The following is a 10819-nucleotide window of genomic DNA, read 5'->3' as shown; positions in this document are numbered from 1 at the left end:
CGCCGCTAAGGACTGGCAAACCATCCACCCAAATCCACCACCATCGGGGATCCAGGACGGCATTGTACCTCCTACCAGACATCACCTGTTCATTCCAGCACTGTACCATTCTCTTCTACGCTCGATCGGCCTCCCCATCCCCATTCTCTCTCTCTCTATTCGCCGACCCTACCAGGATCCCGCAGAGCGAGTTTGCACCCATTGCCGACGTCCATTCTTACCATTTACGTGCCTGTCTAGCGAGTGCTCTTCTCTGCTCTGCATTGCCACACTTCGAGAGTCTTCCAAAGCAGTCCCGCGGCCTGGGCAGCTTCCGCTTCTCCTCGTCCTCGACTCCTCGCACCGAACGACGCACCGAGCCCTCGCTCTCGCTTCCCTACTCGGTCCGCGCAAGACTTCAAAGTCTCTGCTTTTCTCGGTCCGCGTCTTGCTCTCTGGCGCGCTCCAAGAAACCGAGAACCACTTGGGCTGGTTGGAACTGCCGCTCGCTTGCCTCCCCGCAGCCGTCCGCTGGTCGACGACGATACTTCCTCCCGCCTATCTCGGTGATAAATCCAGCCCGATCAAGTCGGTCGCGACGTGCCCTACGATTGAAATCGAGCGAGACGAGTCGGTTCCCTCGCGTTTGTTTCCGGTGCTGCGTCAACGCCCCGCCCTAGGCGGTCAACCAGTCGATCCAAGCCCTGTCTCTTCATCAGAATAATCGCTGCCAGTCTGGCCGAGCCACGCGTTGACGGTCTGTCGCACCTCGACACAGCTGGCTGGAGCAGGACTCGCTTCATGGACTCCAGCACCTCTACGGCTAACCCCCAGCAGTCTTATTCTTATCCTCCCATTGCGGCCTGGACAAACAGTTCCTCTGCGAACGTTACGACTTCATCCTTGACGACGGCGCCTCCCAAGGTTGCCTCCTCTGCCAAACCTGCCTCTTCCTCGATCAACCGTGCGACCACAACCGCGACGACATCTTCGACGACGTACGCCCACGTTCTGGGCGGCTCGACAGACGTCGCCGCCGCTCCTCCTTCTACCGTCGGCTCAACGCAGTTCTCCTCACACGTCGACCTACTTCCATACGCTTACTGGCTGCCCCATCAGTCGAACGTCTACTACGCCCAGCTCCTCCATTACAATAGACTCGTCTCGCCATCCCGTGGCGGGGGTTTACAGGCGGCACCCCTCCCTCCTGTCGTTTCATCATCCAACGCTCACGCTGGGCCTCGATCACGATCTTCTAGCAAGGTGTCGCTCAAGGACAGCTCTTCCGGAAAGGGGACAGCAGCTGGAGGCCATGGGAGTCGGTCACACCACAACCCGGATAAGAATCGCTCCGTTATGAAGCCCAAGGAGACCCAGTCGAACAAGATGAATCCTAGGCAAGGGCAGACACAGCCTCAGACCACGGAGCAGCCGAAGGGCCAGACAAATCGGTCAGCTGCTGCGGCCACGTCGCCGCCGCAGTCGCAGGGTGTCCAGCAATCGAGCTCAGTACCCTCAACTCCGCACCAGCGCAGTCGGCAATTCTCGTTCGGGTCTCGTGATCCGTCCCCGAACGAAGCTACTACCAATCCGTCCCCTCGCTCCGCGTACTCCGAGAACAATAGCACTATCCCGTCGCTGCGGCCTCTACCGCCCCGCCAAGGTGGTTGCAAGTATGAGACTTCTCAGATCAACTCCAGAAGGAGGATGCCTTACTCGATTGGGAATGAGCGGTTAGAGAAGATTCCTTTGGGTAAGATCAAGGGAAAGTTGACGGAAGAGGAGGAGCGCAAAGTGGCAACGGACATGCGCGAAGTCTACGACAGGTTACTACCGAGCGAGAAGGTAGAGGAGAAGCGCAAGAAGCTGGTGCGCAAGCTAGAAAAGATATTCAACGACGAGTGGCCGGGACATGACATCAGAGCGCACCTCTTCGGCTCGTCTGGAAACCTGCTCTGCTCAGATGATTCAGATGGTTAGTGTCGTCCCTATTGTTCCCTCATCCATACCCTTGTTAACCTTGTCACAGTGGACATTTGCATCACCACGACATGGAAGGAAATGGAGGGCGTCTGCATCATTGCGGATCTCCTCGCACGACGTATGTCATCCAAAGGAGAATCCGTCGATGGCTACTAACAAGAAGTAGGGGGTATGGAAAAGGTGGTGTGTATTTCAGCCGCCAAAGTGCCTATCGTCAAAATATGGGATCCGGAGCTTGGCCTGGCTTGCGATATGAACGTCAACAACACTCTCGCCCTTGAAAATACCCGCATGATCCGAGTATACGTGGAGATCGATCCGCGGGTCAGACAGTTGATGATGATCATCAAGTACTGGACAAGGAGGAGGATCGTCAACGATGCGGGTAGGTGTTGGCACCCGTTTGCTGGCACCCTAACCCTAACCCTAACCCTAACCCTAACCCTAACCCTAACCCTAACCCTAACCCTAACCCTAACCCTAACCCTAACCCTAACCCTAACCCTAACCCTAACCCTAACCCTAACCCTAACCCTAACCCTAACCCAAAGGCTTCCGAACGCTACCTTAATAGCTTACCTAGACGACCTCTATATCCTAGGAAAGTCTAGTAGCCTCGAGGTAGTAAAGGAAGTATTCGAAGGCTCCCCCTTTACTCTTAACCTTACGAAGATAAAGGAAAAGAGTATCGAGGAGTTATAGGCTAGCGGCTTAGCAGCCTTAGGCACCTTCCTAGGCCCGAGGGATTAGCGCTAAGACTTCCTCCGGTAATAGGTCCTTAGCCTCGAATTAGCTATCAAGGCCCTATAAGATTTACCGAAGTAGTATACCCTCTTTCTCCTCCGGGGTAGTATTTAGCTTCTCCTCCGGTACCTCCTCCGGTAGCTTAACCCGAAAAGCCTCCTAGACCTCTAGGAGGGGGCCGATAGCCTAATCCTATAAGCTATCTAGGCCCTAGTTATTAGAGGGCCCGGGGACGTCTCGGGCCTAGCCCTTAACCCGGATCTAGTAGCCCTCCCGGTCTAAGACGGCGGCCTAAGCCTCCTACGGCACTAGGAACTAGCCTATAGGCTATTCTAGGTAACTAGAGAGGCCGCCGTAGTATCCCTAGACTGGATTAAGCCCGGCCTTATCTCTCGACCTAGCCCCGAGCCCCCCGAGTCCCTTAGAGGCTTAGGGGGCTACCTAAGCCTTAGCTAGCCTATGGGCGCTACGGAGCCCCCGGACCCCCCGCTACCCGACCCGCCGAGATTAGCCTAGGAGGTACTAAGGGCCGCTAACTAAGGAAGGCTTTAGCGGCTTAAGGAGACCCTTCTAGCGGATCGGTAGGTAGCTAGGCTCGTAAGCGCTAGCTACCTCGGCTATAAGTAGCTAGCTACCCTTCTAACCTAAAAGCAGCTAGCCCTTAGCGATTTAGAGGCTACGGAAGCCCTCCGCTAGTAGCTATAGGTCCTGGTTAGGCTCCTAGGGCCCTATAGCCTCTACGGCGCCTCTATAGCCTAGCTAGGCTACGAGAATACCTATAGAGGGGCCCCGAGAGGCTATATTAGCCGCTATAACGCTATTACCTATGCCTTTACTAAAGTATTCTCTTATTAGGTAGCGTTAGCGGTCGAGACTAAGCCTCTCGTAGGCTCTAGTAGCCTAAGGGCTGATTTTAGCGCCTCTTTCGGTACTAGCCGCTACTATTATAATATTTAGGTAGCGTCTATAGTAAAGGAGACCGCTAGAGAGAGCCCCGGCGAGACCCTCTTAAAGGTAGTAGCAGCGAAGAAGCATAAGTATAAGGCCCTCGGCGCCTTCTTTTACCTACTTATCTTCTCGCCGGGAGGCCTTCTAGAGAAAGAGACGGCGTAAGCCTATAAGAGCCTTTAGAAACTAATCGGGCCTATGGCGGCTAACTAGCTCGATTCGTCTATAAGCCTTACGCTCCTCCGGAACTAGGTAGCCTCGGTAGCCGCTATAGCGAAACTATAAGCTAGCTACCCTAGACCCCCCCTTCTTTTACCTCTTTTATTACCTCCTTATTTACCCTCTTTATTACCTTCTTTTCCTTATTACCTTCCTTTTTACCCTTTAGTAATAGATCCTTCTATTTCCTTATTATCTCTTAGTAATAGCTCTTCTTTTCCTAATATCTTCTTATCTAAGTATATACCTTTAAAGGATTACTTATAATAACGCTTAGGCGAAGGAAATCGGGTAGCGATTAGTAGAGATATAAAAATAAAACCCTAATCTAACCCTATAACTAAGTTTAAGGTATTATAGATCGGAATCTTATACTTCTTAGCGTTTACTTATTATAACCTATTATATTATAATATCCTTATTATAAACTTAATAACTATCTTATTATATCTTTTTACTCTTTTTTATATATCTAATCTTAATAATCTTATTATATTTACCCTTTAAATTATATTTACCTTAGGGCTTAAAAACCCTTAAAAATTTTATTTATTTTATCTTTATAAATTTTACCTCTTATCTTTATTAGTATTATAAGCCTTAAAATATAATCTCTTATAAATTTTATTATTATCTATTATTTTATAATAATTAGGGTAATAATATATTTTATCTATTAATATTTTAATTATAATATTATAATATATAAGGATTATATTATTATATTTATTATATCTTATTATATTTACCTTTAGAGTAATATTTATTTTAGCGCCTAAAAACTTATAATAACCTTATTTACCTTACCCTTATAAACTTTACCCTTTATTTTTATTAATATTATAAACTTTATTATTATATATCGTTATATAATAGTTAAGATAAGTATATTAATCCGTAATATATATTCCTTAACCTTTATTAGCGTTATAAATCCTATAATATAATTATCTATAAACTTTATTACCGTTTTTTATTATATAATAATTTAATCCCTAATAATAGCCTTATTATTATAAGTCTTATATATATATTCTATATATAATAGTTATTATTTAACTTACTATTATATAAATAAGTATTATATATAGCTTTAAATATATTATAGACTATATTATAATTAGCTTATAATATTATCTTAATCTATTATATAAATAAGCATCGTATATAGTCTAAGAGATACCGTAGGCTATATTATAATTAACCTATAGTAATACCCCTCGATATTCGGGTAAAATTAGGACTTAGTAGCTATATACTACCTATAGGTAGGCTTAGACGCTTGCCGAAGCTAAGCATATACCAGAGTTAGGATATATCGCGCCTATTATACGACGAGGATAAGATACGTGAATTAATTAACCTATATAGATTATAAGTATCACTATATTTATATATGCATAGACACGTTCCAATATTCTAGAAACTAAGTGTGTAGATCTTCTTCTGGATCGAGCTTTAGCCGCTTATGCTTCCATTTTTCCATTCTAGCCGTACGTGCTTAAGCACTCGGCTAGCACGGCGGGTTACATAATAACTAATCACCTGCATGATCTTCATCGGGCGGATCTCTGGCCCTGCAGGTATTAATAATAATCTGCCCAGTCGAGAGATAAAACGGGTATATTTAACGCTGCTTAGATATGATATTCGTGCAAAATTCACGGCTCGTTACGTACTATATACATTCATGAGAAGTCAATCATTCATGCGCCTCCTCCACGTTCTTCTGCCTTAGCAAGCACAGCAATGCCGAAAAGACCCACCGGTACGATCACTAATCTATCAGCCGCAAGGAAAACCTTTGCTGTCACAACCACCATGTATATTCACCAATGCATCGGGGAGCTCATAATATGACCGAGCTGACGAGGTGAGCCGTTACCTAACATGGAAATGGCGCAAAAGCCATCCCAGCTGAACGTGCTGGTCTCTCGGACTAGCCAATAGCGCTGTCGTGATCTAAACCCTTGATTCGATCGGATATTACGATGGGGAACCACGCAAATCCCAACTCCACACCCTGCAGATCGCGTTACGTAGCATTGGTATGGACCCCGTACTCGGTAGTAATACTAACTGCAAGTCCCAAACTACCGGAATCTTTAGTCATAATGGATCTCTATACGCAACCGTATGCTCTACAGTATCCGTACTAGTATACATTATATTTAAACATGGAGTCTAGCGTAATGTCGGTTGCGAAGTGCACACGTGTGCACATTGGTCCCAGGCGAGATAGGTAGTACTTTAAACCAATGATTACCACTAGTCGTGAGCACCTCGGCTATTTCGAAACCAGCTGAAAACATCACAACGTGGACCCCTGGCTAGGTCTGGTCCCGAAGGGGCCGTGCACAAACCGGGTCTCTCGATTCTCACACTAGCCATGCATCTATACCGTTTTCAAGGCATGGTACCTCTATGGGGATCTTCAGCCCGACCACTAATTGGTCAACTGTATGTCTAGGGCTGTCTGGAATGAAATGGGGTTCGTGAAAGAAACATGTAGTACTATTATATGGGAGTGTCCCCCAAGGTCTCACTTTCCCACACCAGATTCCGTAGCTGTCGGTGACAGAACCGTCCAGAATGACCAACCAGGAGCATCTCCTCGAGCACGAGGGACAAACTGTCTCGCAGAGTTATCATGTGGGATTCGTCGTGTTGAGCTGCCTGGTCAGTCTTGTCGGCGCTGGCTCGACCCTGGTGCTGATCAACCGCCGGACAGGATTCAGGGGACTGTTCAACCAGTTAGTGTTGACTCTCGTTATCTTGCCACGTCCGGTCGAGCGCAGCTAACAACCATAGCCTCCTCCTCGTCAGCTCCGCGGTGACAATGGGCGGCGTATCGATATGGTCCATGGTGTGTAGAACACCCGAAGTCTGTTACTGCCCAAACGTGGTCCCCTCTTCTGACTGGCTATATTAGCATTTCATCGCAAACCGAGCCCTCATACTAGCATCCGGTGAGCCAGAAATGCAAATTGCATACTCGGCCGGGTTCACCGTGCTCTCCTTTTTCATCCCGATCCTCGTCCTCCTAGCCGCCTTCGTTGCCGTCGGATCGAACGATTTTGTCTCGTGGTGGAGAGTCTTGGCCGGGGGTCTCATCTGCGGCGGAGCCGTGTGCGGCATGCATTATCTCGGCAACGCCTCCATCTCCAACTATCACTGCAGCTACAGCGCTGGCAATGTGGTTGGCTCCGCCATTATTGCTGTGGCTGCCAGCACCGTTGCCCTAGCCATGTTCTTCGTCTTCCGTGCTGCCTGGGCCAACTCATGGTGGAAAAGAATTCTCTCGGCTCTCATTCTCGCTGGTGCCGTGTGCGGCATGCATTGGTGTGCAGCGCTTGGGACGCAGTATACGTTTGTCTACATCGAGCAGGATGGATCCCAGCCGTCCCGCAACGCCCCTAGTATTGTGGTCATCTGTTTGGTGAGTACTATTCTTTGTCCAACCCTGGAGCTGCGTTTCTCACAAGTCCCAATCAGGCCATCGCTTCTTGCTTCATTATTGCGGCCTCAGCTATTCTTCGGGCCAGAGTCATGGCCAGATTCGCTCGCCGAGCCCAGCAGATTACACTCGCCACCGCAGTATTTGACAGGCACGGGAGAATTCTCGTCGATACGAATGGCCTCATGCCTACCACAGTGGTCACGGACTCCTTCCTTGAAAAAGTAATACCGCGTCCCTTGCTGCCCTTGCCTACTACTTCACGTACTAACATATTGACACAGAATAGTAAAGACGGGTTCAGTGTTTCCCACCCGCTATTTCACTGGATGTTTCAGGCGACGAGGAACTGGACCGGGATCTCGGGTTTGATAGGGGGCATGAAAACCCACCTGAGCCAGCTACCACACTCGGGCCGCGACAAGCACAGCGGCCAAGGAGTCGACCTTATCAACAGCTTGGGCGAGCCAATCGAGAACTACGACATCGTCTTCCGCGAGCTCTTTTGCGTTGCTGCACTGGCCCTGGCAGAGCGTTTGGGCCAGCGACTCACCTCAGTTGGTGTTCTGTGGGATGAGATTCTTCCTACTGGTGAAGGCACTAGGCAATACGACACAACTCCGACAGAAAAGGATAGTGCCGTCCGGCCAGGCTCCGAAAGTGTGGTGGTCGATCTCGCTGAGAAGGGAGCGTTTCCACGCCGGCAAGGATATGGGTGCGGCTCGCTCATGATCCTGGCGCGTCGTGTTCGGAACGATCGTGATGCCGACCAGCTGGCTTCAGCAGGATATCGTTTTGCCGAACTACGCCAAGTTAGCGGCTTGATCAAGTCGGTGATGCAAATCCAGACCGCAGATATCGAGTCGAAATTTCGAGAGATGGCGATGTACGCCAATGAGCTCAGTGAGCCCTACTCACGTGTCAGCGTCGGGCTGTTTGGCATCAAGGCGCGCGTCGACAACTCTGGTTTTGATGTACTCGTCAAGAAGGGGGCAAAGAATATGTTGCCTTCGGCAAGTCTGCCCATAGACGCCCTTGAGCAGTGGCACCTGAAGTATTTGAGACGGTTTGGAAACATGTCCGTCTCGGAAACCTTGCAGGCACTTACAGAAGCCACAGTAGACAATGTGACGCCCAAGGAAAAAGTATTCGCCACATATATGGCAAACGCAATAAAAGACCTACGGAGAGTGGTCCAGGATTCCTTGTTTGATGAAGCGATACTTGCACCAACACCTGTCAGCGTCCCATGTATGGACCAGAGCGGCATCGAGACCACGATAAACTTGCTACCATTCCGACTCATGGTCCCTATCCACAGCGTCATGGATAGTCCCAGCTGCGAGTTCATCAATCTCAACTTCTTCAAAGTTCGCCAACTGTCACAGAAGCAGCAGCTGGATTTTATGCAAGGCGTCCACCGAGAGTTGGTGCCCATGATCAAAAACCTTTCAGATCGTGCAGCTCAGCGCAGTGGAAGAGAACCGCATCCATGGCTGAGGCCGTGGCGGGGGACATTACTTGGGGCGGCATCGTGGGCGAGATACCCAACCCTGGAAACGCAAAGACAGCATTCATCCCACGGGTCGCTACAATCAAGCTCGACATTGGATCTATATCCTCGCAGCAAGCTGAGGAGCATAAGTTCCCATTCCAACGAGGCAGCTGAGCTATCATCAAATGGAGCAATAATTGATTTCGCGCCGCAACCTGTCAGCGGCATCTTGGTTTCTCAGGAGATTACAGTCGACAACTCGGTTGATAAAGCTGACACCGGGACGGAGGAACATCTTGGTCAGCTAGACGCACGACAGCTCCCGAAACGAAGCATGACGGGCAAGGGGCGGAAGGGTTCGGCGGCAGTAGGAGTCGAGATGACACCCATGACGCAGCAAGCAAATGGAACGAACGTAATCGGAGGACAACATCCGGATCTAGGGCGTGCAGCGACATTTGTGGATGTTTTATTCGCACAATGCGTCATGACCCGTGATAAAATACAGTGACGATCTTCATAACAACATAGAACATATCTCATCGCGGGAAAAAACTAATGCTTTAATTTTAAATAATTCTGTCATAACGTCAAGTTGACAATACAGCGTGCAAGTATGTCCCTATATCCGCGCAAAGATAAATAGGATCATTGGTATCTATTTGAAAGGAAAGGCGCTAAAGCCTATTATGCTCGTCGGAGGGGTTGGAACCACGAAGGTATTTGTAGTGAAGAAAATGACCGAATGCTTTCGGTCTTAGTGGCAGGAATCGCAGGATGCAATTTCATACGGACCATCTTCTCCAAGTCATAATGTCAACGGCAGGCAATCGTGCATTTGAATGTCATTTAATGTCATCCGTAGTGACCCCAGTGCAAACATGCGTGACACACTAAATTCCCATTTAGATATCACAGCGTAAACAATATATGCAGGTGCCTGATGTACGAGTAATAAAGCCAGGTCCTGCGCCTCATAAGTACGCCGGAGCGATCCCTTCATCCAAAACACAATATCATACTAAGGTTATATATCGTCCCGTTGTTGCTGCGAATCACTCTACTATATTTGGAATTGCGGTTTGTCTCCGGAAGGCGGGTCCTGATAGATGTCATTGGGGTTGCACGGGTGATTCATCGTGCGATAGGAGATTGATTGTCAAGAAAAATGTCATAAATTTCACACTCTGTTATCACGTGAAGCACTTGAGGATGGCTTCCCATCTTACATGCCGGGATGATAATTTGCCTACCAAGCTATCTATCACAAAATATTTCACAAAAGTTGACCATAACTAATTCCTATAGGAACATGACGGATTAGGTTTCTTAGCTGGTTTGTGTACCATGCCCAAAACCTCATTGTATGAGGATACATTCATGGCAAATGGATATGCACAATATTTTGCAGTACGACGTTATGAATAGCAGTCATAGGCTTCCATTATCCTTAAACCCCAACATGTCATGGAAGTTATTCGCGAACTTTGCCCTGCGACTATGGAGTACATCTGGGACATGCCTTAGTGGTGCTAGTAAAGCTTAACTACTTGGGACCTCTAATCTGGATGGGTTGATATTTTTATACGTGTCTCCCTCCTAGAGGCGGAATAGTTTGTTCCCTTCCGAAGGCTTGCTCTACAATGACGTCAATTGTCCTTATTTGGACTCTAGTCAGCTGTAAATACTGCACTATATTCTCCGATTAATATGTCGTGTCATGGTTTAGAAAATCGATGATTCATGTATACGTGTAATAACAGTCTCGTCCAGTGCCATTTCCGCCGTCCTCCATTAGATAATCGCTTCAGTCTGGGCGCAGCCTCCTCCGCCGAACTGATGACTTTTTCAGGGTTATTACATGGATATAACTTCTTGCCAAGTCATAGTGGGAGCTTTCGCTGCAAAACGGGGTTCGGAAACGGAGGCTTCTTTTATAGAAAAGCTGACACGCAATTCAAGACTTTTCGGTCTCGTGGCTGGAAAGACTCATT

At 48.2% G+C, this 10819-nt stretch overlaps 2 protein-coding genes across 2 annotated transcripts; both read left to right on the top strand.

Moving 5' to 3' along the window:
* Window positions 1–903: 903 nt before the first annotated feature.
* Window positions 904–1959, top strand: ACO1O0_003757 (uncharacterized protein; the record flags this gene model as incomplete). The annotated part of the gene is made up of 1 exon (XM_083193200.1): window positions 904–1959. A coding segment is annotated over one exon (1056 nt), but the record flags the coding sequence as incomplete, so codon positions are not given.
* A 4506-nt stretch (window positions 1960–6465) lies between these two features.
* On the top strand, window positions 6466–8999 carry ACO1O0_003756 (uncharacterized protein; the record flags this gene model as incomplete). The annotated part of the gene is made up of 5 exons (XM_083193199.1): window positions 6466–6630; window positions 6806–7312; window positions 7369–7554; window positions 7669–8756; window positions 8795–8999. 5 exons carry the CDS (start codon window positions 6466–6468, stop codon window positions 8997–8999), a joined length of 2151 nt encoding a protein of 716 aa, XP_083052256.1.
* Between the last annotated feature and the right edge of the window lie 1820 nt (window positions 9000–10819).

Source organism: Amphichorda felina (genome assembly GCF_050947745.1).
Source record: "Amphichorda felina strain 45539 chromosome Unknown scaffold_3, whole genome shotgun sequence".
NCBI lineage: Eukaryota > Fungi > Ascomycota > Sordariomycetes > Hypocreales > Bionectriaceae > Amphichorda > Amphichorda felina.
The sequence above is the reverse complement of the archived record's forward strand: the minus strand, read 5'-3'. Positions and strand labels throughout refer to the sequence as shown.